The following is a 24,549-nucleotide window of genomic DNA, read 5'->3' on the forward strand; positions in this document are numbered from 1 at the left end:
ATGAAACTGTGGTTGCTATATTTCTTATGGTAAATGTATTGTTAAAGTATTACTATTCTTATGGTTTGGTTTGAAAAAACTAAAGAGTTGAATGGAAAGTTAACTGAAATCCAATCATAACTAAAATGGAGAAGAGAAATAATCCTCATTTTAAGGGCTCTGATAGCATGACAGTAAAGAAAACGTTTAACTTATTTATTTATTTATTTATTTAGTCTTCCTTTGGTTTACATTTGTGATACTCAAGTAACACTATGCTCGTGTCCGTGCGGATTGAGGTCATTGTTGTGACGTGCACGCGCACTGATAATCGTAACAGGAAATGGAGTCGTCATCATCAGCCCGAAGGGTGTGCGCAATATGGTAAGTGACAGTCGCGACAATCTTTTATTGTTTTGAACAAAAGCTTTCTTTTATTTTTGATAAAATGCTCATTGATGTGTATTATATGTACATAACACTTTAATTACGTTATTTTGTAAGTCGTCAAAGTCGAGTATGTCGCTAAAACACACTAGCATGTTAGCGCTAATGCTAGTAAACACCAAACAACTTTAATATGTGAAACATTGAGCATCTGCGGTCCTTAAATATGTCCAAATTATACTGTATGCCGAAATAAATGTCCTTTATATATTTAAGCGCTACCTGAATTCATTTATTATTCTGTTTACTGAATATTGAAGTACCTAACCTGAATCGACCTGGTAAAATCACTTTCACATCATCGATTTATTTATTTACGTACAATTTCTTTCATTGAATTACTTTTAACTGATTAAAGTATTGAAATATGTTATATTACACGGTAAGTAATGTATTAATGAATGATAGTGATGGTTAGTAAATTGAAATATACAAAATACATATTTTAAAAGTGTTATGTTTTATTCAGTGTGTTTTGTTGTTGTACCTTTTGTATTTATAAGTCTCTGACTTGCCAACAAGTGGCTAACGACATCATTTATTGTGTTATTATATATAGTTTAGTGTCTTTAACCTGAAACATTGTAGTGCAGTGATAATTACACATTGAATTCAATTATATTGTATGTCTTTTATATATTTAAGCGCTACCTAAATTCATTTTTTTGCTATTTTTACTGAATATTAAAGTACCTAACCTAAATCGACCTGATAAAAACACTTTCACATAATCAATTTATTCATTACCATACAATATCTTTTAATGAAAAATAATTTTAATGCTGGTTACAGTATTAAAACATGTTCTTTGACACGGCCATAAGTAATGTATGTACTAATGTTAATTGGTGGTTAGTAAATATTTTAAAAGTGATAGTTTTATACAGTGTGTTTTGTTGTTGTACCTTTTTGTAATTATAAGTCTCTGAGTTGCCAACAAGTGACTAACGACATCATTTATTGTGTTATTATATATAGTTTAGTGGCTTTAACCTGAAACAATGTAATGCAGTGATAATTACACATTATTTCAAAGGCTAAATAGATAGTTTAGTTCATGGTTATTGAGCTGCATTAATAAATGACTCAATACTAGGAGTGTCTTTGGCAAACCTTTGTAAATCCTGTGACTCATTCCAACTTAAAAGCAACTGGTACCTCATAAACGCGCTTTGTTTGTCAGTTTTATAATTTAATCACACTTCTTTCTGTTTCAGATCACACATTGCTTTGTCAGTCAAGACGTTTCGCATTGATGAGCTTGAGATAAGACGATCTGAATTGGATAAACGTTGGAAGATGAAAAGAAACCAGTGTTTAAACAGCACAAACGATATGACCGTTGCATCTCTCACCAAACTCATCTGCTAAACTTAATTGTTAGCCATCTGAAAGTCATTTTTGCAACAAAAAACAACATGGTGGACAACCGTTACGCCACAGCGCTGGTGATCGGCTCTGTGTTGAGCCTGCTTGCCACTGTCTATCTGTCTGTTGCAATGGGCACTCAGCACTGGTTCCAGTACCACAGCCAGCCGGCCAGCAACGACATCAACAACGGCTCAGACCTCCAGAACCTCCGGCTGGACTTTGAGGGGGAAGATGTGGATGAGATGAGCTACAGTAAAGCTCTGTTCCAGTTGAACGGCACGCTGGGTCTGTGGTGGCGTTGCATTCGGGTGCATCAAGACTCGCATTGGTTTAAAGCACCTGGTAAGGAGACTAATTCAGCTTTAAAAGATAAGGAGGGTAAAGAAAGATTCACTTCATATTTTTGTCCACAGACTAAACCCTGTCAGTTTAAAACCTCAAATAACACTACACTACCATGATTAGAAGTTATCACTGTGTGTTAAGTTAAAAAAAGATGCTAACTACTTTTTGCTTTGTCTGTCTCTTCGCTTGGCTTGTGCTTTTTTTCCAGATCCAGTGATGGTGACTAAATGTCAGGCCTTTACTTTGCAGCAGCAGTGGGAATCTAAGTATAAATCACCTGGAAATATCAACACCGGAGAAGATCTGCTGCGTACATGTATGTCCTGACTAGCATATTTCATTTTTATATTTAATTCTATATTTAAAACTATTGTAAAGTTTAGGATATATTAGGGCTGCATAATATGTTGCTTGATCACCGATATCGCAATGTGTGTATCCGCAATAGTCATATGTGGTGGAAGCTGGGGGTGACGTGGGGCAAACATATTTTTGTTGCGTGTTAGCAGACCCATGTCTCCGAACAATTCTAGTATTTGTTTGAATTACGGTTGGCAACACAACGTGGCATCCAGGGCCGGCGCGTCCATAAAGGCGACCTAGGCGGCCGCCTAGGGCGGCAGTATAGAGACGGCGGCATCCGCGACACCTCCCTTACCACCCGCGTCCTCAGTTATGTCCGCGACACCTCCCTCACCACCCGCGTCCTCAGATATATTCGCCCATAGACGACAGAATAGAGAGGGCGGCGTCAGCGACACCTCCATCAGCACCCGCGTGTCCTCAGTTATATCCGCGCATAGGGCGGCAGAATAGAGAGCGCAGTGTCCGCGAAACCTCCCTCCCTCAGCACCCGCGCGTCCTCAGTTATATCCGCGCATAGGGCGGCAGAATAGAGAGCGCAGTGTCCGCGAAACCTCCCTCCCTCAGCACCCGCGCGTCCTCAGTTATATCCGCGCATAGGGCGGCAGAATAGAGAGCGCAGTGTCCGCAACACCTCCCTCCCTCCCTCAGCACCCGCGCGTCCTCGGTTATATCCGCGCATAGGGCGGCAGAATAAAGGTCCGCGACACGTCACTTCATTTTCATAACCAGGTCACTTTCGTTTTCACATTGGGGTTGAGGGCGGCATGATCGTCCTCTGCCTAGAGCGGCAGTTCAGCTTGCTCCGGCCCTGGTGGCATCTCTCTGAACACTGTTAACGGGTAAAAAGAGTCTTCGAAGCTATACCATGCATATTAATGAAGTTGCATCTCGTTCACAATAGAGCGCACTGATTGGTTCAAACCAAGTCTTTCTCGTGAATTAATCAACAAATATGTGCTGAAAACTCAATGACGTCACTTTGTACCGGCCGGTACAGACAGCCAATTCCAGACTCCACACTCCAATGATTGCTAGTATATGTCTCCTAATAGTGTTTTTAGCAATGTAGGACACATATATGACTGTCAACATCTAAAAAAAATGTGTTTCAGTGTTTTGTGACCCTTTAACAAGCCATAGCAAGCTTGCACCAAATTTACGACCATCTGCACACAAATTTGTCAATGAACTTTTTGTGACACTCTTAAAACAGTGGTCACCAAACTTGTTCCTGGAGGGCCGGTGTCCTGCAGATTTTAGCTCCAACCCTAATCAAACACACCTGAACAAGCTAATCAAGGTCTTACTAGGTATACTTGAAACACCCAGGCAGGTGTGTTGAGGCAAGTTGGAGCTAAACCCTGCAGGGACACCGGCCCTCCTGGGCCGAGATTGGTGACCCTTGCTCTAAAACAAATACACATTAGTGTAAATATAGCCTAACACCCATACCTCCTTAGAATGCGTTGAGGTCTAATAAATATATGTATATTTGAAAAAATAAATATATATATGTACAAATATATAAATAATATTTATTCCATAATCAATAAATGTGGTCATTATTTGATTCTAGATTCATCATTCATGATTGTGATGTGTGTGTTCTCAGACCTGTGGAAGTGTCAGTTCCTGCTGCCGCTGATCTCCGTGGGTTTGGTGTTTCTCGCGGCATTAATCGGAGTGTGTGCCTGTCTGTGTCGCAGTATTACTCCAACACTGTTCGTAGGGCTGCTGCATCTGATGGCTGGTAAGACAACGGTTCATTATGTATAATAGGGGAGTAATTACAGCTACTTCCAGGAAGAAGACTGTTCAGTTCTGAACTGGAAGCTGCAACTGCTTTTTTTTCTGTATTGTGACGCAGTTCAGATTCAGATTCAGATTCAATTTATTTGTCACTACACTTTCGTATAGCGAGATTGGACCCCCCAGACCATACACAAAACATCACAAACAACTTTTCAGGGGAGACAGATCTTAGGTGGTAGCATTTAGAAACGAAGAAAGATTCATTTGGACAGTTAGGCTAAAAAACACCCCCTCAGCTTGCCCTTGATTAGGACAAAGTGAGAAAAGGGAGAGAAACGGAATGAGAAAACACCCCACGGTGGCTTGTTTTTTCTACTGCGAGCTGATTGGGTGTAATAAAGTAGGCATTTCATTCAGAAAGATTGGGTAAAGTGTTTGGGGAGAGTTTTTACAACCTAACAGACTCCTCCTCACAATGTCTGTTGTCCAAACTGACAGCTGGAGGGGTGTGGTTAAGTATGTTAGCCACGCCCGATACCTCAGATAGACATAATCTGAGAATTCAACTGAAAACAGGAAGTGTTTTCAGATTTAAATTTTGAAATGAAATGCACAGATGAATTGTTCACCATAGAACTAGCAATATAAGCTAACAAAATCAATACGGCTAGTTTTGACTTCATGTGTACTTTAACAATCATTCTACACGCAGGCCTGTGTTCCCTGGGGACCGTTTGCTGTTTCCTCACGGGACTGCATTTGCTTCATGATATATCAGAGCTGCCCGAAGGAATGGACTATTCTCCAGGCTGGTCCTTGTTTTTGGCGCTGGTGTCGTCTCCGCTTCAGGTCATGGCGGCTGCGCTTTTCATATGGGCTGCGAGGAGCCACCGCCAACACTACACTCGAATGACAGCCTACAGAGTCGCCTGAACAACCAAGGACTGACTATAAAGTTGGTGAAGTGGTTCAAGGAACGCGCACAGCCTATTCACAGCTGCTTTTGCCACTAACAAAGCTGTGATGAAGTAATGAAGGATACCATCAGCCCAAAATTAGTAAGCTAAACTAGCGCCGTCCACCTATAGCACTCCTGTGAAATACTTGCATCACTTGAAGGATCTTCCTGCTATATTACTGCCTTTTTAACCACTTATTTTAGCCTTTGTGGTAACATTTTACTTGAAGGGGTGTTCATAAGACATAATATATTTAAAGGGGGAAATTAAGCACTCAGTTAAGTTTACATTATTTTGTATATTGGATTCCACTTGAAAATATAATAAACAAACAATTAATGTAACCATTTAGCAGTAAACGGCATGTTTTACTATAGATTTTAGATCTAGGATGCTACCATCTTGGAATGTCGCTGTGTCTGACATCACAGGGTTGGTTCTGTTCCCTCAGGTGAACGGATACTGTGAAAGTAATGGACTGAAAACAAAAACTGAAACAGCCTAATTTAACCCAATGTGTGCAGTTGTGGACGTGGAGCTGGTGTAAATACAAGCATCAGATGTGTGTCTAATATAAAAATACATTTTCTATTTTTCTTTTTGCCTCTTTTAGTTACTGACTATTTGGTTCACTATCTGTATTACGCTGCCTGACTACCTGTCTGGGTTTCAAGCATGGCAGTAACGGACTGAACACAGAGACTGGACAGCCTGATTTAACCATGAAGTTGTGGATGTGCATCGCTGGTGCAAATACAAGCATTTAAGTGTCTTAAGTTGTGTAATTTTTTATTTTATTTTATTTCATTTTTTAATACCTTTTGTTTGATGCCCTGTGGTCCACTCACGCTGCTCCAGGGACAGATTAGTGCGACAATTAAAATCATACATGACTTCACGCTTTACTAAGTCACGTCTGTGTCGGTTATGTCATAACATATTCCCTTTTCAAGCTAATCAGCTCGCTCTCACAACATGTATGAAGGATAAAAATCTGCCATGTGAAAAACCGTGGCGATCTTAGTTTGGTTCGAACACGAACAGATTTGAGCAGCAGTAGCAGTGAAAAGTGAAAGTACCCGCCCCCATTATGTCAGTAGCGGACCTTGTTGAAACCCATTGACTCAGGCAGCATAATAAAGAGAGTGGACCAAAGCACATCAAATGATCAGTAATTAAAAAGAAAATAAATATCTATTTTTATATTAGACACACATCTGATGCTTATATTTGCACCAGCTTCACGCATTGTGTAATTAGGCTGTTCAATTTTCATGATCAGTCTCTTACTTCCATAGTATCTGTTCAGCTGAAGGAACGGAACCAACCCTGTGACATCAGACACAGCGGCATTCCAAGATAGTGGCGTCCTAGGTCTAAAATATGTAGTAAAATATGCCGTTTTCTGCTAAATGGTTACATTAATCGAGTTTGTTTATTATATTTTCATTAAAGTGGAATCCAATGTACAAAATAATGCAAACTTGAGTGCTCCATTTCCCCTTTGAATAAGATTTTATGAATGCTATTGGCAACTATCATTAAGAGCAATTTCGCTCAGTTTAGACATTTTAAATGCAAAGATGACATTGTTTGTAACGACAACTTAACATAAACAAATGCAACCTTTTTTTGAATTTGTCATGACAACTTGACATTACCAAAACAACAAAACCTGTCATAAATCTGTCATAAACATGATTGTCATGAGTCATTACAAATAACATGAATTTTATAACAACGTCATTCATTGATGTATATTTTTACCTCAACTACAGTGGTAAATTTGTCATTAAAACATCATCAAATATTAACGATGCTGTTAAAAAATGATTGGTCACAACTTTATTTTGATGGTCCGTTTGTTGAATTCAAGTTACAATGAATCTACATGCCAACTAATTCTCATTAGATTATAAGTAGACTGTTAGATTAGGGTTAGTGTAAGTTGACATGTACTGGCAAAGTTTCTTATAGTCTAAAATGCCTGTTGAAGGAGCAGTATCAACAGATATTAGGCATACAGTCTACTAATACTCAAATAGACCATCAAAATAAAGTGTTACCAATTTAGTAATAACACTTTTAATGAGACATATTATTGATAAATACAGCTTATTTCTCTGAAAACGTGATCAGAAAACTATTCATAACACAATTATAATGTCTTCATGACGATCATGTTTATGACAGATTTATGACAAGTTACACTGTAAACAATTCAGGTTTCCACACAATTCATTTATGTTGTCCCAACACAAACTAATCAAGTTAGCTTAATTGTTTTTTTTTTGTTTTTTTTTTACAAATTTAAGTGGATTGAACATAAAACAATTAAGTTGTGTTAAGAATTGTGATGTTTCAGCTCACGTTAAGTAAGTAGTTTTAAAAATGTGAGTATGTTGGCTTGTAAATCTCAAATTGTGAGACTGGTTGTGATGTAATTGTTTGTCAAGTTGTCAATGTCATCTTTGCATTTAAAATGACTGCGCGAAATGACACTTTATAACAGTTTGTCGTAAGCACACATAAAATCTCAATGACATATCATGATTATAAAGGATTTATGACAGTCTTATGAACACCTCTTCCAAGTAAAGTGTTCCCGCAGTGGCGCTATTTATTGAGAAATGAAACCTCTCAGCAATATCACTCAACAGAAAACCATTAATAACAGGCATGTCCAAACTCAATCCTACAGGGGCGGTGGCTTACATATTTTAGTTCCATACCCAATTAAACACACCTGAACCAGCTAATCAAGCTCTTTCTAGGTATACTAGAAACTTCCAGGGAGAAGGTGGAGCTAAACTATGCAGGACACTGGTTCTCCAGGACCAAGTTTGGACACTTCTGATCTATAAACACTACACAGTAGCTCTTCAGGGCTTCAGCTTTTGTTTAGTCACATTTTGTCTGTTGACTAAACGTATTATAGGATGTATCAGATTTAGTTTAATCCCCTCCTTGATTTAAGTTTGTTTATTTTCACCCAGTGTTGTAGCTACTCACTGGCATCATGAAGAGATTGCGTTTTAGAGCTTTGCAATCCCAAGATGCAGTAGGTTTTGCCTTGGTCTGAAAGACTGAATGTTTGCATCCGTCATATGCATTAACCACTCGAGCCTTTTGTGTCTCCTGAAATGTGTTGTGCTTATTTATTATTATTTTTCTCTCTTGTGCTTTGCATTGGTTATGCCGTGTTTGTTTACCATTTAGTTTCTATTTGAGAATGTTTTCTTAACATACTTTTAGTGAGTTTATTTAGAATACAGTTGTGTTGGTTCAGGTTGCCATTTACATCCATCTTATCTGTGGTTTATAAACTTATTTATACGTCTTTGAAACATTTTGCTGGTGCGCATTGTGAGGTTTTCACCATAAAGCTGCGTTCGACACCATTTGCTGATTTTATCAATGCTGATTATGATATGAAAAGCCAAAAATGCATTCAAAATTGATTGAAACGGATCATTTTTGATGTATATCGTGCACACTTGATGCGTGAGAAGATGTTTTGGGGTTTACAGTCAACTGAAGATTTAGCTGGGGTTACTTGTATAAATATTACGAGTAAAAATCAAGACTGATTGTAAAATCGCAGCGTGCACATCCAGCATTCAGTTGATTTCATTGTGCCACATGGTTTGATCTTTGTGTTGTAATACCTGAGGTCATCTTTTGTTCATGTTAATGTGCTTTTTGTTTAGTCTTTTTTTTGTTCCGAGCCCATAAGCGGCTCTGTTTTCTCCAAGCGATCAGGCATATGAGCAATACAGTCATGACGATACCTCACACTCTTCACAACCCACTGTGACTGACTTCAAGCCGGTGTTCGAAGTACTTCAGACGGTTTTGCCTTTTTTATACAGTTTTGTAAGCATTATTGTCAGATAAACATTTTGCTGGTCACAATAAATATCTTTTCATTCAAAAACATCATTGTTGAACGTCACTCATTGTCATAGAGCTAATTCAAGGGGTAATTCCAGCCCCCCAAAAATTAAAAATTCTGTCATTCAAAACCTGTTTGAGAAGATATTTTGATGAATGCTTCCATGTTAACTTCCATATTTTTCCCTACCATGGAAGTCAGTGGGTGGCAGCAATAATAGAAGAAACTCTAAAAGGAGGGAGAGTAAATGAAGCCATTTTCAAATTTTTTTTTGTGGTAAATTATGTCTTTAAGTAAACAGTTTATACCTGAGTGAATCACTTTGAAGTGATTGTAGTAGTGGTAAAAATCACATAAATCATTCAATTGCTTATAGTCATGCTGGGTTTAATGTCTTTCCTCTTTCCTCATTCAGTCCTTCTGCACTTGCACCGCTGGAATTGTCAGCCTCATCCTTTTCGCCAGATGAAAAGCGATTCCCTTTTCATAGTAGGCACATTCGTTGATAAATAAGGGATGAAGTGGCTCTTCCTCCTCATATTTCACAGTTTCTCCAGAAAACGACAAAAACAAAGGATCGCCCCGTTTGAGGAGACAGAAGTCTCTATCCTGGGGAGGGAAAAATGAACTCAGATTTTTGGGTGTATTTCGCATAAGCATGTTTAGTTGATGTTTTATACCAAATCAAAAACATTTTTGGACATAAACTTGCTTATTATATATACTGGGTCATTTTAAGCCCAATAAAAGTATTCTGTAATGCTTATATTTTCCCATTTTAAATAATTACCATTAATTATTTGCACCTTGGACTTTTGGTTTATTTCAACTGGCATTTATTGAGTACAACAGTATTGAAATAATTATTAATTACAATTTTATAATTTATTACCTGACCTTTATTGCATTAATTAGAATGGCTTTCTAATTAATGCAATAAAAAGTCACTAAAAATCACTTAAAAATCACTATTACTCTGTCCTACACTATCCAACCCGCTCCAAGCTGGGATCAAACAATTTGCTCTAACGAGGCTAAAGACCATGGCCTGTAGCATCTGTTGCTAGAGCACCTTTAGAGGTCAGAGGAGTGAGGTTTACCTGCATAGCTCTTCGCTAGCTGGCTTCCGTTACACTCACCTCCCTAAACCTCACTCCCATCCCGGACGAGCCCCCATGTGTAATTCACAAGTTCTACTACACTCAGCCTGGTCTGAGCTGGGATTTCTTTGTATGGGAGTTGGTTCATCTAAAAAAATAGGCTAAAGACCATAGCCTCTAACATCTGTTGCTAGAGCACCTTACTGCTGCATTCACACCAGACATGGAAAGTGCATCAAGCGCGAGTGATTTACATGTTAAATCAATGCAAAGACGCAAATAGACATCCTGCGACATGATATGTGTGAATGAGGTGGCGCGAATGATGCGATTTGCGCTAATGAAGTGGCGCAAGTTGAGCATTTTGTTAAGTTTCAGGAGGAGTTTATGAACGAGTTAAGTGCACCTCTGACAGAACCAGACACGGCTCCAAATGTATCGACGCTGTTTTTCAGCCTTCATAAAGCACATAAACACATTTATTACCTCAATAAAATCCATGTTAGCCATTTAGCATCAAAGCCACAGTCACCAGGCAGACAGAAGCCCTGCCCATGACACGATTTCACTTCTATTGTGAAGCAGATTTGATGCGAGAAAACTAAAAATGTTCACGCGTCTATTTACACACGAATAACGTGATTTATCCGCGAGAACTGCATCTAGAGTGAACACAGTATTAGAGGTCAGAAGAGTGAGGTTTACCTGCATAGCACTCATAGCATAGCTAGCTGGCCTTTGTTACACTCACCCCCCTAAACCACACTCCCATCCCGGACGAGCCCCCATGTGTAACCCACCAGTCCTATGGCACCCAACCCGCGCTAAACAAGGATCGAACTGGTGATTCTTTGCATACGAGTCAGTTGCTCTAACAAGGAGGCTAAAGACGATGGCCTCTAGCGTCTGAGCACCTTTAGAGGTCATAAGAGTAAGGTTTACCTGCATAGCACTTTACTAGCTGGCCTCAATTACATGTGTAATAGAGATCAAATTTAAATGCCGTTCTAATTAATGCAATAAATAAAGTAACCATCAGATCTGGACAACTTTATCAGCTTTATAACAATTTCTGCACATTCTGTGTGTAAAATATACGTAATAATAAAAATAATGATCATCACCTGAAGCTGAGGATGAACAGCAGCGTTGAGACTTCGAGTCACTGGATCTCTGGGATAATCCACACTTTTGATGATCTTGAAGGCTTCCACATCTCCACCTTCAAATACGGTCCCTGAAAGCCAAATTAAATACATTTGCTAACACAATATCACTGCTAAAAAAACACCACATTTTTAGATCCTCCAGTACCTGAGTTGAATTTATGAATCCAGTCTATAGTTAAGTCGACGGCCTCCTTCATAATAACATAGATGTCCGCTCTGACAACACCATGGGGCTGCGGCCCGACCTCAATTGCTATAGAAACACAGGCAATCATGATACTCATCAGCTGAGCGTGCCTTTGGGGTTGAATAATGATGAGTACACAAACAAAATGCATTGAGATGATCACCATCACTTACAAAAGCCATGCTTGGAGACGGACTCCAAGGAATATGCATCACTATATGGGACATCCAGTACCATCACTCTCACAGGCACTTTGGTTATCTTAGTCTTAAATATGTACACGACAACAGACAACATCAAAACACACATGCAGTGACACCAAAATTCTACCATACTCATGAATTTGGCCACTCATTTGGTTCTTAACTGGTGTAGCTCTTGGTGGGCATCAAAACGACATCAAAAAACATCGATTTGATGTCAGTTGACTATCTTGATTGTCAAATTGACAAAGCGTTTACACAAACAACGCATCAAAAATTGATTACAAGACTGTCCTGTAAGTGATTAAACAGATTACAGGACTGTCCTGTAACCAATATTTCAGCTGTTTATTTAATGACAAGGTTAGATGTCAATTAGATGTTGTTTTGACATCCAGGTAGTTTACATTCATTGTATGGAAAACAACATTCAGTGTAAATGTGTAATTGAAGCTTTCTGATGAATAAAACTTTACTTAAATTAGCCATAATACTTTTTGTGTTGTTATTTTGGTGGTCAAAAGAACATCAATGAGTGTATGTCAAATAGACATCAAGAATTTGATGTGTGTTTATTAATATTGTTTTGAAATCAGGTGCCTGTTGAGCTTTAAGACCAAGATTTTACATTAAAAATCAAGTATAGTATACTTAATATTTACTTAAAATGCACAATAATATGTTAATCCACCTTACTCTTTGCCAAATATGGAATCATAGCACCAGTTAAGAACGACTGACGTTGGTTTACAGTATGGGGTTTATTGAAGCACACTTGTGAAGCTCATACCTGTAAGTATTTGCAGATGTGCAGGGTCGCCCAGTCACTGGTTGTGTAATGGATGAGTGTGAGACCCATGTTAGATGTGGTGTTGTGAAGGTCACAAATCATGTCTATTGCACCTGTGGACTCCTTTGGACCAAGCTGATTGTTTAATTCCTGAGCACGTCGGACTTCATATGGGCTGCTGTCTGTAATAGGAGTACTTCAAGAAAGTGAGGATTTTAGATTGACATATTATGTATATAGAAGTAATACACATTCAAAACAGTATGTACACATCAGTTATTTCAGCAGTTAGGTTATATAGGTAGACTACCTGTCCGTAAACCATACAATCTACTAAATAATCAAATAAACTACATAGTAATTTAAGTTAAAAAAATACCCTTAAACAGTAATCTCCTAGATCAACAAATAAACTACACAATAATCTAATAAATAAATAAATAATAATAAATATAATAATAAATAAATAAAAATACGGAAAAGAACCACATCTACTGTGTATAAAATTATTAAATTAAAATACGACAGTTAACTGGGACGACAGTTTATAATCGCGCTGATTGGTCGACAGAACAAGGCGGTAAATATGAATTCCCCCTGACGCAACGTCAACGGCTCTCAAACTCAATCTTCAAGAAATGAAGGTAACGTAATTATCGTCGATGAAATATACATTTTTACACTTTTGTTTTATGTTATTGGCGAGGTATAAGACTGAAGACGTTTTTTTTTACCGTTAAGTACATCAGAGCTAACGTTAGAGTTTAATTTCATGGTCAGACTTTGCGTATGTTATCAATAATTAAAAGCTGCGTCAAGTTATGTTGTAAACAATTAAATACAAAGAGGGACAAAACCTTGACGAAGGTTTTAAGGAAAACAAATCTACATTTACTAAATGTACTTGCCTATTTGTTTGTTTAATGTGTTATATTAAACGTTTTATAGATAGATAGATAGATAGATAGATAGATAGATAGATAGATAGATAGATAGATAGATTACGTTAGATAGAACACAAATGACTTGTCTAACGTTAACTTTAACAGCGAGCTACAAAAAACATATATATTCAAACGTTTAGATGATGGCCTAGTTTTCTTGGTGTTAACACAATACAAAATAACATTTAACGTTTGCTTGTTTTTAGTCAGTAGCCTAATAATGTAGGTGTAGTTATTTCAGTACATAGAATGCATATTAGGCTATTTTAAGTCATGATAAAAAGTTATATTTAAAAACTATTTAAAATTAATAATTTAATTTTATATAAAAATGTATTGTGTTCTTTTTATTATTTAAAAAAAGCTAACGTATATTTGACCAGCATCTTAGCAGTTGAGGCTGCAGTTCCACATTTCACCTCAGTGTGTCTCTGCTGAAGCAGCGGTTCATATCTGTATCAATATATCTTCTGCACTCTTTCACAGCTCGTGGGTTTGACAGTACAGTTGTTACAGGAATCGGCCATACACCGTCTCCCTTCTCCTTCCTCTGTCGCTCCATCTCCTGCACCAGGTACACACCCGACAGCTCATTTCCATGAGTGCCGCCACAAACAGCCACACCACCCAGAGCTGGCAGGAACACAGACGCCATCTACAACAGACAAGTAACACCATTACTATTTTAAGTTTTTAATAGTCTGCCTTGATTATTATATATATTTGTTTGGTAGGCATATTTAGTACATAAACTATTTTTTATTACTTATTAATTATTTTGGGGGACAAAATGAGCAGTTTAAGAATGTGGCCAGTGTAACAGTTCAGCAAGTTAAAAGTAAACTAATATTTTAACGTTCATTTTACTTTCTATGTGTTCCTCTTTTGTTTTTACAAGCTCGAGGCAGGAGTCAATAAAGGTGAACCTGTTCTAAGCTCTACAGCTTTAATTCAAACCAGCAATATCATGCTATGTTGCTCACTGAGGAGTTGTTGTTGTAGATGAACTGCTGAGGAAGTTAATAGACAACAGAAGAATCATTTATAATCCCACGCCGAGATTGACAGAGCTGGGTTCTCTCTGAGGCAGAAAAAGAACACCACAAAGTCACACATTGACTGTTTTGCACAGCTAGCAGAACAGACGACACTGAACCCAGCACTGTTAATGAGAACAAAAGGCAGTTGTTGGCTCTAGGAAAACAATTATTTACTGAAAAACAGGGTAAATGTAGTAAAGGCAGGTTTATTATTAACTAAAGATCTTCAATAAGTCCTAAAATAGTTCAAAACAAAATTAATAATGAAACACAAACTTTAATTTATGTTAAAAAGAAAAGAATGGTATAAACATTTATAAATATACCACAAAAATTGAATGGAGCTGTCAAATGTTTTTCCTATTAGTCATAAGTAGGGCCAGACTGAATCTGCGCATATTTTTTTGCTATTTCTGCTGAGAATTTTGTAAAAAATCTCTGGATTTATGCAGAATTATTTTGGGAGTATCGTAACTTAAAACTTAATATATGAATATTAATACAAATTAATTGCGTTTTAACTTTTATTTAATGTTTACAATGCAAATCCATCTAAATCCACTTATTTGTTAACAAGCAAGTTTCTCATATAATATATCTACTAAAAGACAGAAAATATTAATTTACAAACTGTGTCATAAATAAATCAAATGAACACTTTCATGTTAGTCAATAATATTACTGAAATTAATAAAAAAAACTGAATAAATATAAGTTTACACACATTTACACTAGTAAATAAATAAACTTAATAACAGTCTAAAAATCTGCGAAAATGATATGCGTGCGCAGATTCCGCATGGGCTTAGTCATTATGAAATATTTCACAGGTAGGTTGCAAATTAAAATCTGGAGGAAAAAGGTGCATCCTACATAAATTTATCTTATCACAACATTAAAGACAGAAGATAGTCATTAACAGTTTTCTATAACAGACTACACTGTACAAAATGCAGAGTTCCACACAATCCCTTTAAGTTGTTCCATCATAAATCGATTAAGTGAACTTAATAGTGTTTACAATTTTGAACATAAAACAATTAAGCTGTCTTAAAACTCAAGAATGTTGTTGTTTGTGCTCATTTTAAATGAGTAGTTAGAACAAGCAGCAAAAAACATTTTTTGAGTGTATTTGTGAATCTCTAATTACCTAGATCATGTTACAATAATGCTTACAAAAACCATGTAAACATTGTAATGTTGCTGTTTCTAATTATCTAAAACTGGCCAACTAACGAGAAGCTTTATTTATAATGAAAGTCGTTTTTTGCATGTACACTGTAAAAATCCTGAGTGCCATACAATTGATTTGTGTTGGCTCAACTTGAAGGAATTAAGTTAACTTATTAGTTTTTACAAATTGAAGTGGATTGAACATAAAACATTTTAGTTGTTCCCCAAAAACACTCAAGAATTGTGTCGTTTGAGCTCCTTTTAAATTAGGTTGAACAAGCAGCAAAAGAAAAAACATTTTTTGAGTGTATTTGTGAAACTCTATTTACATAGATCATGTTACAATAATGCTTACTAAAACCATGAATACCATGTAAATATTGTAATGTTGCTGTTCTTAAACAAAACTGGCCAACTGGCGAGCACCTTTATAACGTTCACGCTCAGTTTGCGAGTAGTTTTTTGCATGTACACTGTAAAAATGCGATCGATTTGTGTTGGCTCAAAATGAAGGAATTAAGTTAACATTAGTTTTTACGAATTGACGTGGATTGCACATAAAACAGTTAAGCTGCCCCCCCCCCCCCCCCCCAAAAAAAAAAAACACTTAAGAATTGTGTTGTTTAATCTTGTTTTATAAATAAGTGGTTTCAAAAAACAGCAAACATCATTATTTGAGTGTGTATACCTTTAAGAACATGTGACTGTAGTATTAGTTTAAGCTCCATTGCTGGAGGGAGTTTTGCTGTTTTCCTTCAGACACTAAATTGCTCTGTTGAGCATTGTGCATTTATTGCAGATGTCATGCGATTACATGCAACACATAATGCAAAAGTTGAAAGCAAAACCTCTTACCGTTATATTTAAGACAGAAGTGTTGATTTGCTCCTTCTTCCCAACGCTGTCCCTCTAATCGTCTTACTGAGGGAAGTTGCACAAGGGATATGAGACCTTTGGACACATACGGTGAGGTGTGACAGGGCATGCGTGTTGACACACATTCAGCCAGTGCAGGCCTATTCTAGCTGCAGGGGCCACGGCACTGCAGGGGATGCGCCTACACACACGTTAACAGTTTAAGACATTCTTCAGCGACCACTTAGACACACTGATGCAACATGCAAAACAATAACGTACCTCCTCCTTTTCTGCCTTGCCTCAGCCGCCACCCTTGGATCATCTTTCACACATGATGTTTGACGCCCTAGCAACTCTCAGTTCCACTGCTATGAAATGAGAGTTTTGCTGACTCATACAAGCGCTAAAAGGAGAGTGTGTGTGGGGGGGACGCAAGAAGGGGAGGAGAAACATGACAACTGAGAGGACTGCAGAACTTAGAGATTATTACCTTAACTTTACAACCGTACATAATGAGAGAGGAAGCCATGCAGGCAGGCGGTTTTCTAACAAACCAGTATTTCCTGTCATCGTTTCTGTTTTTAATTTCCTTACAAAATCAACAGCTGCTGTCAATGCAAAAATCAGCTCGGATGTTTAAACAAAATGAGATCAATACTAGACGTAAACATGGCAACATTATCTTATAGCACAGCCTGATGTTTAATGTTTACAAAAATTGCAGTGGGTTTTAATTTACTAATAGGTATGTAGATTATTTATATTCATTCATTTTGCTTCGGCCTAGTCGCTATTTCAGAGGTCGCCACAGTGGAATGAACCGCCAACTATTCCAGCATATGTTTAACGCAGCGAATGCCCTTCCAGCTGCAACCCAGTACTGGGAAACATCTATACACACTCATTCACACACACACCATGGACAATTTAGTTTTTTCAATCCACCTATAGCGCACAACACACACCAAAACTGATTGGTGGAGAGGAGACAGAGTGATGAAGCCAATAATGATATGGGGATGGTTAGGAGGCCATGATGTAAAGAGGCCAGTGGGTAAACTTGGCCAGGATGAACTCTTTTTCAAAGGAAATCCTGGGATTTTTAACAACCACAGAAAGTCAGAGCCTCCTTTTAAACATTTTTTTCGAAAGACAGCGCTCACTGAGCAGTAGAGTCCTCTTCACTATACTGGAGAGTTAGGACCCACATAGACCGCGGGTTGAGTGGGCATAGCCCTGCTTAGCTTCAGTGGGCGACCATGTGAAAGTTGCAGAGAGCTATCTGCCAGTTTTGTGCATTCACTGTGTTTATAAATGAAAGCAGTAGTTGGTGATGTCACTTAATAGAAAAACACTGCACATAGACGGTCCTGTAGCCAAAATTGTGTTTTTGTAGTTTCCTATCTGGAAGCAATAACAGTAATTTGTGTGTTTTTGACCTTTTCATACTCAAATCAATTAAAACCAGGTTTGACGTTAAGATTAATTCACTAAAACAAAAGTTGACCTTTTCTTTTTGTTGGAACTGGTTTGGGGTAAATCTTGCTTAAATGAACAGTTGTGTTTGCAAGGAAATTTATTTGCATAAGACACGCCTAAACAAACTATCTCCATATAAGGGCATTTTGCTTTTAATGATTTTTTTTTTTTTTGCAGCCTTTCATCACTCATCAAACAAATGACATATTTGTTTCGTAGTTTAGGACGACACTGAGGGAAAAAAAGACTTAAATCCAAGAAATATTTGCATTTTATTACCTTACTTTGAAGAGTGGTTCTCAGTTGTTTTGTGTTAAAAGCCAAGAAAACAAACAAACAAACAAAAAGATTAGGGTGTAACAAACTTTATTAACATGAAAACATAAATTAACAGTTTTGTAAATGCATAAACAGTAGAAGTTGCTTCCAGCCTTGCATTAAAAATAACTTTGAGCCACGTTATGTATTGTAAAAGCCACCACTGAATTTGAGCAAAAAAGTCAAAATGTATGATTGAACACAGCTTTTGAAATCAGCAACAAAAGATGTATATTTGTGATTATGCATTGTTTTACAATTATTTGCTATTTTAATTTGATAAAAGACAGTCTGTCATGTGAAATCATTTGGTTAGATCAGTGAGGTTAGATTGTCTGGTAATCATGCTGAGTTTGTTGTCTGCACTTGTACTGATGGAACTGTCAGTGTCCATTTTTTGGCCAGATGAAAAGCGATTCCCTTTTCATAGTAGGCACCCTCATTGATAAAGAACGGATGAAGTGGCTCTTCTTCCTCGCATGTCACTGTTTCTCCAGAAAATGACAAAAACAAAGGGTCACCCCTCTTCAGGAGACAGAAATCTCTATCCTAAAAAGAGAAATAGTGATTTTTAGATGCATTTAACATTAACATGTCCATCCCATCCAAAATACTGTGGGAATATAAATTTATATAATCTAGTTACCTCTAGCTAAGATGTAAGAGATATTTAAAACCTATTGACCGCCTGAGCACAGGCTGAGCCGAAGTGATGCAAATGCTAAGGGAAGGGTCCAAACAACTGTGCCTTTGTTTTTAGGTGATACTTTCAAGCTGGTCTGGAAAGGTGAAACCTCAGGATCTATTCAAGACCCTAAAACAAGATCTTCAACTAAAACTAGTCATGCTCGTTTTCTATGTTTCCTCCCACAAACTCTGCCCCCTCCTAAAACACATAATAGACAGGACGGCTCGGTCTCCATTAGACTTGATTGATTTCAGACTTTTTTTAGACTTGTGAAAGACTCGTGTAAGAGACTCCTGTAGGGTCTCGCAGACTCATAGACTTCTTGAAGACGCTGAATGACTGCAGACTAACCAACTCATACCTATAGAGAAATTCTGCTTTATTGTTTTTTTCTTTTTTACAAATGAGATGATTTTTAGACAAATAAAATTAAGATTTTTTACTAAGATTATTACTGCATACATAGACACTAAACACATTTTACATAGATATAAAGATTAATTTAAACTAAATAGATTGCTGCATGTTTTATCATATGCTGTAATAACTTTGAACATGGATCGTTTTTTTTGTTATTTACCACGTATACGTAGACATTACATGAAACATTAGGTCATGAAAAATTTACTTGAAATGCCTAAAAAAGTCTTTGCATTTTTCTAGTAAAAAAGTGTATGAACCCTGACCATAACAAATTACTTTACCTTAAAAAGTAAACAAGTACCACTTTTAGTTACATTTTTAAAGTAACACAAGATGGTAAAATATTACTCTTATAAGTAGCTTTCCGCAAAACATTAATCATTGACTATTTGAATATGTATATTAATAACATGCCTTGTCAATTCTACATAATCATATAAATCATTTTTGCAGAATGATCATCACCTGAAGCTGAGGATGAACAGCAGCGGTGAGATTTCGTGTCTCAGGATCTCTGGGATAATCCACACTTTTGATAAACTTGAAGACTTCCACATCTCCACCTTCAAATACTGTCCCTGTAAGCAAAATTAAACACACATTCTAACACAATATCATTGCAAAAAAACACCACATTTTTAGATCCTCCAGTACCTGAGTTGAACTTATGAATCCAGTCTATAGTCAAGTCGACAGCCTCCTTCATAATAACGTAGATGTCAGCTCTGACAACACCCTGTGGCTGCGGCCCGACCTCTAGAGCTAGAAACACAGACCACCATTCTCATCATCGGACTCCATTTGTGCACATAAAGCAAATGCATTGAGATGATCACCATCACTTACTAAAGCCATGCTTGGAGACCGACTCCAAGTTATATGCATCATTAATGGGGAAATCCAGTACCAGCACTCTCACAGGCACTTTGGTTATCTTAGTCTTAAATATGTACACGACAACAGACAACATCAAAACACACATGCATAGACACAATATACCTGCTCTACTCATTGACATGGTTGTCCATACGTTTATATATGGAACATTAACAACCTTGTTATGTTTGTTTTTAACTGGTTTTGCTTCAGGAACCAGATTTTAAAGTGGATATTAAGCATGATTAAATATATAGTGATGAAATGCGTTTTATTTTTTTGGATTTATCATATGTTTTGTCTTGCAGTCAGATTTTTTGGGGGGGCGTCAACACCAACCCACCCATTGACAAAAGCTCACTTAGTTTACAGAATGAAGCACATTTGTGAAGGTCATACCTGTAAGTATTTGCAGATGTGCAGGGTTACCCAGTCACTAGCTGAGTAATGGATGAGTGTGAGACCCATATTAGACGTGGTGTTGTGGAGGTCACAAATCATGTCCATTACATCGTCAGATCCCTTCACTCCTAGAAGATTATTCAGTTCCTGAGCACGTCGGACTTCATATGGGCTGCTGTCTGTAATAGGAGTACTTTGAGAGAGATTAACACATATATTACCATTTTTGCATGTGGAAATCCATTTACTCCATTTTCAAATAAATTAATTAGTGGTGCTTTGATCAAAGTACATTATCAATATCTATTCAAACTCATGTTTAAACATGTAGAAGTAAAAAGTGTTAGTTTTTACAATGTAAGTAAAGGCGAAAAATGTTCATTGGATATTGTTAGACACAAACAGAAGTTTGTCAGCTCCACTGCACTATTAACGTGACAGAAAACTCTGAATGTGTACACTCTGATTTGCTAATTTTACAAGTACACACAGGACATTATTGTTGACAAAAAATATGAGAATTAAATGTATTCAAAAATATTTTTAAAAATAACCAAAATGTCGGCATATCCGTTTGTTAAGTGTGACGTCACATGAAGCAGCTTCTGGGTCTATCAAACTGTGTGGGGGTACTCAAAAATCACAATGGACCCCCCCCGCGCCTTCTCTCCCACTTAATTTCCTGTCATCCAGCTGTTATATCAAATAAAAACAAAAGTAAATCGTTAAAAATATATATCTTAAATAAATCTTTTAAAAAATTATATTTATTTTAATCTGCTGCATTTTGCTATTTGTTCAGTATTGGAGCAGATCATAGCGTACGCATTCAGTCATGTTACTGGTGCACCAGATCTGTCAAGTTTCTATTGGTGTCAAACCATTTTCGAAATGAACACTGGAATCGAATCTAGTTGTCCACCCAAATAAAACTGGCAGAATAAAAACTATCATTAGTGTGGATGCAAAATAAAAATGTTCAATGTGGTTTATGTCTACAAAAACAGGAAACCATTTTATTTATTTTAGTTATGGCTATATCTGCTTAGCTCTCCTAAATTTAGATTTTTTTTTCTTTGTGCATTTAAAGACTTCTTATAGACATCTAAACAGACTGCGTCCGAAATTGCATACTTCTATACTTTATAGTACGCTAAAAACAGTTTGCGAACTGAGTAGTATGTGTGTTTTTATAGAATTTGAAAAACAGTATGTGAGAAGGGATGACCTATTACTTCTTGCGAGATTCTAGAATGTGCATCCGATGCACACTATGCTATCCTATGGTGCACCACAAAATAATTCATGAATAAGAGTTATGCGATGGAACTGACGCGAGTAGGTTATGTGATCATGACAAAATGCCAGCTGTAGTACATCTGACTTCCATTCATTCTACTGACATTCATACTATATATAGAACATACTTTTCTAATGGCAAAGCTGTACATTTAAATTAAAATGCAGTACCTACTTAGTAGGCAATTTCAGACGCAGCAATAGACATGTTGGCTAAACAATGCTAAACTTGGACTGTCTTTAAACATGTAACTGACGTTTAACTATTGTCCACAAATAATAAGACAGACTTCAGATGTGTAATTCCTGTCAATTTGAGGACTAGTGGATTTTAGATGTCTATTCGATTTCCACTGACAGCCCAAATTTAGAACTGTTTTAGCCAAGGCATCTATATCTACATCTTTTAAAAACAAATGGAAAATGATTAGTAGTGTGGTGCAGCCGTTTTTTTGTTGTTGTTGTTTTTACAATGCATTGTTCCACTTAAACAACACTTAATGCTGCGGTTCCACATCTCACCTCAGCACAGCTTTGCTAAAGCAGCGGTTCATATCTGTATCAATATATCTTCTGCACTCCTTCACAGCCCGTGGGTTTGACAGTACAGTTGTTACAGGAATCGGCCACACACCGTCTCCCCTCTCCTTCCTCTGTCGCTCCATCTCCTGCACCAGGTACACACCCGACAGCTCATTTCCATGAGTGCCGCCACAAACAGCCACACCACCCAGAGCTGGCAGGAACACAGACGCCATCTACAACAGACAGGTAACACCATTACTATTTTGTCAAAGCAGTTTTTAAAAAGTCTGTCCTAAATAATTTCATCAAAAGCTCATTCAGTCATTTGAATACATATTTATCTAATATTTCAGTAATATTCTCAGTACTAAATTGTACTATATTTACATTTACTAAGTATGTCTTTATTATTATTGTTAGTAATTATTGAAAAATTCATAAGGTGTTTTGCATTTGGGCTACGCGATGATGCAGTGCTGTGGTCTCACAGCAAGAAGGTCGCTGGTTTGAGCCTCGGCTGAGTCAGTTGGCATTTCTTTGTGCAGTTTGCATGTTCTCCCTGTGTTGTGGCTTTCCTCCGGGTGCTATGGTTTCCCCCACAAGTCCAAAGACATGCGGTACAGGTAAATTGGGTAAGCTAAATTGCCCATAGTGTATGTGTGTAAATGAGAGTGTAGTGGTGTTTCCCAGTGATGGGTTGCAGCTGGAAGGGCATCCGCTGCGTAAAACATATGCTGGATAAGTTGGCGGTTCATTCTGCTGTGGCGACCCCTGATTAATAAAGGGACTAAGCCAAAAAGAAAATCATTGAATGTTTTGCATTTGCAAATAAAAATAAAGCATAAATTCAGTCCATAGAGCATGTTCCGTATTATACAGTAAACCCTGACCCTGTATTTTAATTGAAATTCACATATTATGTTGTTGCCTGATGCAAAAGTTAATAGACAACTAAAGTATCATTAATAGTGCTTAAATCTCTTTGAGAAAAACAAAATATTATGCGTTGCTGTTTGCAAGGGTGGCACAATAGAAGTGGGTCAGATTGAGAATTACTGACAGTTAGGGAAAACAGGGTAACTTTAAAAAGTTTGAAAGCATTTTATTATTACTACTCAAATGTTAAGTCTAATATGGCTAGTGTCAACCCATGTCTGTATCTGGGTTTAAGAGCATGTGACTACAGCTGCAGTGGTAGAGGAAGTGTTACTGTTCCTTATAAAATTTAAGTATGTTGTTGCTATCCTAAGCAATGTGGATTAATTGAAGACCATTGCAAACTCTCAAGTACAACAACATGCAAGCAAATGTGATAGTAAAACTTCCTAACCTCCAGTTGTTTCTGGGATGCGATGTGGTAGCTCTTCCTCCTAATCATTTTACTGATTTACAAGAACTTTGGACACATTTACAATGAGGTGTGACGGCATGCAAGACACTAAAGAATCATTTACCTTGTTTTTCTCCTCAGCCTTTTCTTCAGTCATCAGCTCTGGTTCATCTTTCACACATAATGATGTGGTCACTGAAGCTCGCAATTTCACTGACCGTGAAGCTTCAGCATGGAGCTAATGTTTTGCTGACTAATGCATGCGCTTAAAGGAGAGCATGTGGTGAAGGACGAGACAGAGTGGGAGGAGAAACATGTCAAATGAGAGGACTGCAGTGCTTTGGTTACCAGCTAAACATTACAGCTAGATGGGAAGTGGTTTAATAAACCAGCATTTCCTGTCACAGTTCCCTCCTACTTAAAGGTATAGATCACCCAAAAACTGAAGTTCTGTCATTGTTTACTCATGTTGCAATTTCTTCTTACCTATTTGAGTTTGTCTATTAGACAAAAGAAGATATTTTGAAGACTGTTGAAAATGAATATCCATTAATTTAACATTATTTGTTGCCTTACTATGAACGTCATTGGCTATGGGTGTACAACATTCTGTAGTGGTGCATTTAGTAGT

At 37.2% G+C, this 24,549-nt stretch overlaps 4 protein-coding genes across 59 annotated transcripts in view; 2 read left to right on the plus strand and 2 right to left on the minus strand.

Annotated features, from left to right (window-relative positions):
- The first annotated feature begins 308 nt into the window (after positions 1-308).
- On the plus strand, positions 309-9,156 carry cldnd1b (claudin domain containing 1b). 2 transcript variants are annotated; one of them, XR_015475763.1, is made up of 6 exons: positions 309-363; positions 1,644-2,139; positions 2,351-2,458; positions 4,121-4,258; positions 4,973-5,745; positions 6,459-9,156. XR_015475763.1 is itself a non-coding variant. In NM_001161597.1 (5 exons), the coding sequence occupies exons 2-5, from the start codon at positions 1,845-1,847 to the stop codon at positions 5,191-5,193; spliced, it is 762 nt and encodes a 253-aa protein (NP_001155069.1). In that variant the 5' UTR covers positions 334-363; positions 1,644-1,844; the 3' UTR covers positions 5,194-5,997. The 2 variants fall into 2 exon arrangements, 1 of the variants encoding a protein (NP_001155069.1); NM_001161597.1 differs by lacking the exon at positions 6,459-9,156 and having other exon boundaries at positions 334-363; positions 4,973-5,997.
- acy3.2 (aspartoacylase (aminocyclase) 3, tandem duplicate 2) lies at positions 9,054-16,938 on the minus strand. 7 transcript variants are annotated; one of them, XR_015475699.1, is made up of 9 exons: positions 16,576-16,666; positions 14,491-14,588; positions 13,927-14,162; positions 12,564-12,759; positions 11,744-11,837; positions 11,529-11,636; positions 11,339-11,451; positions 9,423-9,723; positions 9,054-9,342 (listed from the first exon to the last, which is right to left on the minus strand). XR_015475699.1 is itself a non-coding variant. In XM_087235516.1 (8 exons), the coding sequence occupies exons 3-8, from the start codon at positions 14,160-14,162 to the stop codon at positions 9,526-9,528; spliced, it is 945 nt and encodes a 314-aa protein (XP_087091642.1). In that variant the 5' UTR covers positions 14,491-14,588; positions 16,576-16,666; the 3' UTR covers positions 9,054-9,525. The 7 variants fall into 7 exon arrangements, 4 of the variants coding, with proteins under 4 accessions (XP_087091642.1, XP_087091644.1, XP_087091643.1 ...); XR_015475698.1 differs by lacking the exon at positions 14,491-14,588; XM_087235516.1 differs by having other exon boundaries at positions 9,054-9,723.
- tacr3l (tachykinin receptor 3-like) overlaps positions 13,999-24,549 on the plus strand; it is a 59,720-nt gene continuing 49,169 nt past the window's right edge. For 22 of the 49 annotated variants that reach the window (XR_015475780.1, XR_015475792.1, XR_015475789.1 and 19 more), the window contains exons 1-4: positions 13,999-14,175; positions 19,940-20,066; positions 22,653-22,834; positions 24,060-24,342. The gene's annotated coding sequence lies outside the window, so the exon portion shown is untranslated. Of the gene's footprint in view, positions 14,176-19,939; positions 20,067-22,652; positions 22,835-23,078; positions 23,221-24,059; positions 24,343-24,549 lie in introns of all 49 variants that reach the window. The other 27 variants (XM_087235901.1, XM_087235900.1, XM_087235902.1 and 24 more) reach the window with 8 other exon arrangements.
- On the minus strand, positions 18,407-24,274 carry acy3.1 (aspartoacylase (aminocyclase) 3, tandem duplicate 1). Its single transcript, NM_001145361.1, has 7 exons — positions 24,043-24,274; positions 22,586-22,821; positions 20,762-20,957; positions 20,333-20,426; positions 20,141-20,248; positions 19,952-20,064; positions 18,407-18,924 (listed from the first exon to the last, which is right to left on the minus strand). Exons 1-7 carry the CDS (start codon positions 24,073-24,075, stop codon positions 18,718-18,720), a joined length of 987 nt encoding a protein of 328 aa, NP_001138833.1. The 5' UTR covers positions 24,076-24,274; the 3' UTR covers positions 18,407-18,717.

The sequence above is a fragment of the Danio rerio genome, chromosome 1 (genome assembly GCF_052040795.2).
Source record: "Danio rerio strain M-AB ecotype USA chromosome 1, GRCz13ab, whole genome shotgun sequence".
NCBI lineage: Eukaryota > Metazoa > Chordata > Actinopteri > Cypriniformes > Danionidae > Danio > Danio rerio.

What these genes read in the sequence shown, in the direction of transcription:
- cldnd1b (NM_001161597.1), top strand. Translation starts at nt 1,845, where the DNA reads ATGGTGGACAACCGTTACGCCACAGCGCTGGTGATCGGCTCTGTGTTG. An exon ending in GCATTGGTTTAAAGCACCTG is followed by an intron (nt 2,140 to 2,350) that starts GTAAGGAGACTA and finishes CTTTTTTTCCAG; the next exon opens with ATCCAGTGATGGTGACTAAA. An exon ending in AGAAGATCTGCTGCGTACAT is followed by an intron (nt 2,459 to 4,120) that starts GTATGTCCTGAC and finishes GTGTGTTCTCAG; the next exon opens with ACCTGTGGAAGTGTCAGTTC.
- acy3.2 (XM_087235516.1), bottom strand. Translation starts at nt 14,162, where the DNA reads ATGGCGTCTGTGTTCCTGCCAGCTCTGGGTGGTGTGGCTGTTTGTGGC. An exon ending in ACATCTGCAAATACTTACAG is followed by an intron (nt 11,838 to 12,563) that starts GTATGAGCTTCA and finishes TACATATTTAAG; the next exon opens with ACTAAGATAACCAAAGTGCC. An exon ending in CGTCTCCAAGCATGGCTTTT is followed by an intron (nt 11,637 to 11,743) that starts GTAAGTGATGGT and finishes GTGTTTCTATAG; the next exon opens with CAATTGAGGTCGGGCCGCAG.
- acy3.1 (NM_001145361.1), bottom strand. Translation starts at nt 24,075, where the DNA reads ATGACTGAAGAAAAGGCTGAGGAGAAAAACAAG. An exon ending in TTTAGCAAAGCTGTGCTGAG is followed by an intron (nt 20,958 to 22,585) that starts GTGAGATGTGGA and finishes TCTCTCTCAAAG; the next exon opens with TACTCCTATTACAGACAGCA. An exon ending in ACATCTGCAAATACTTACAG is followed by an intron (nt 20,427 to 20,761) that starts GTATGACCTTCA and finishes TACATATTTAAG; the next exon opens with ACTAAGATAACCAAAGTGCC.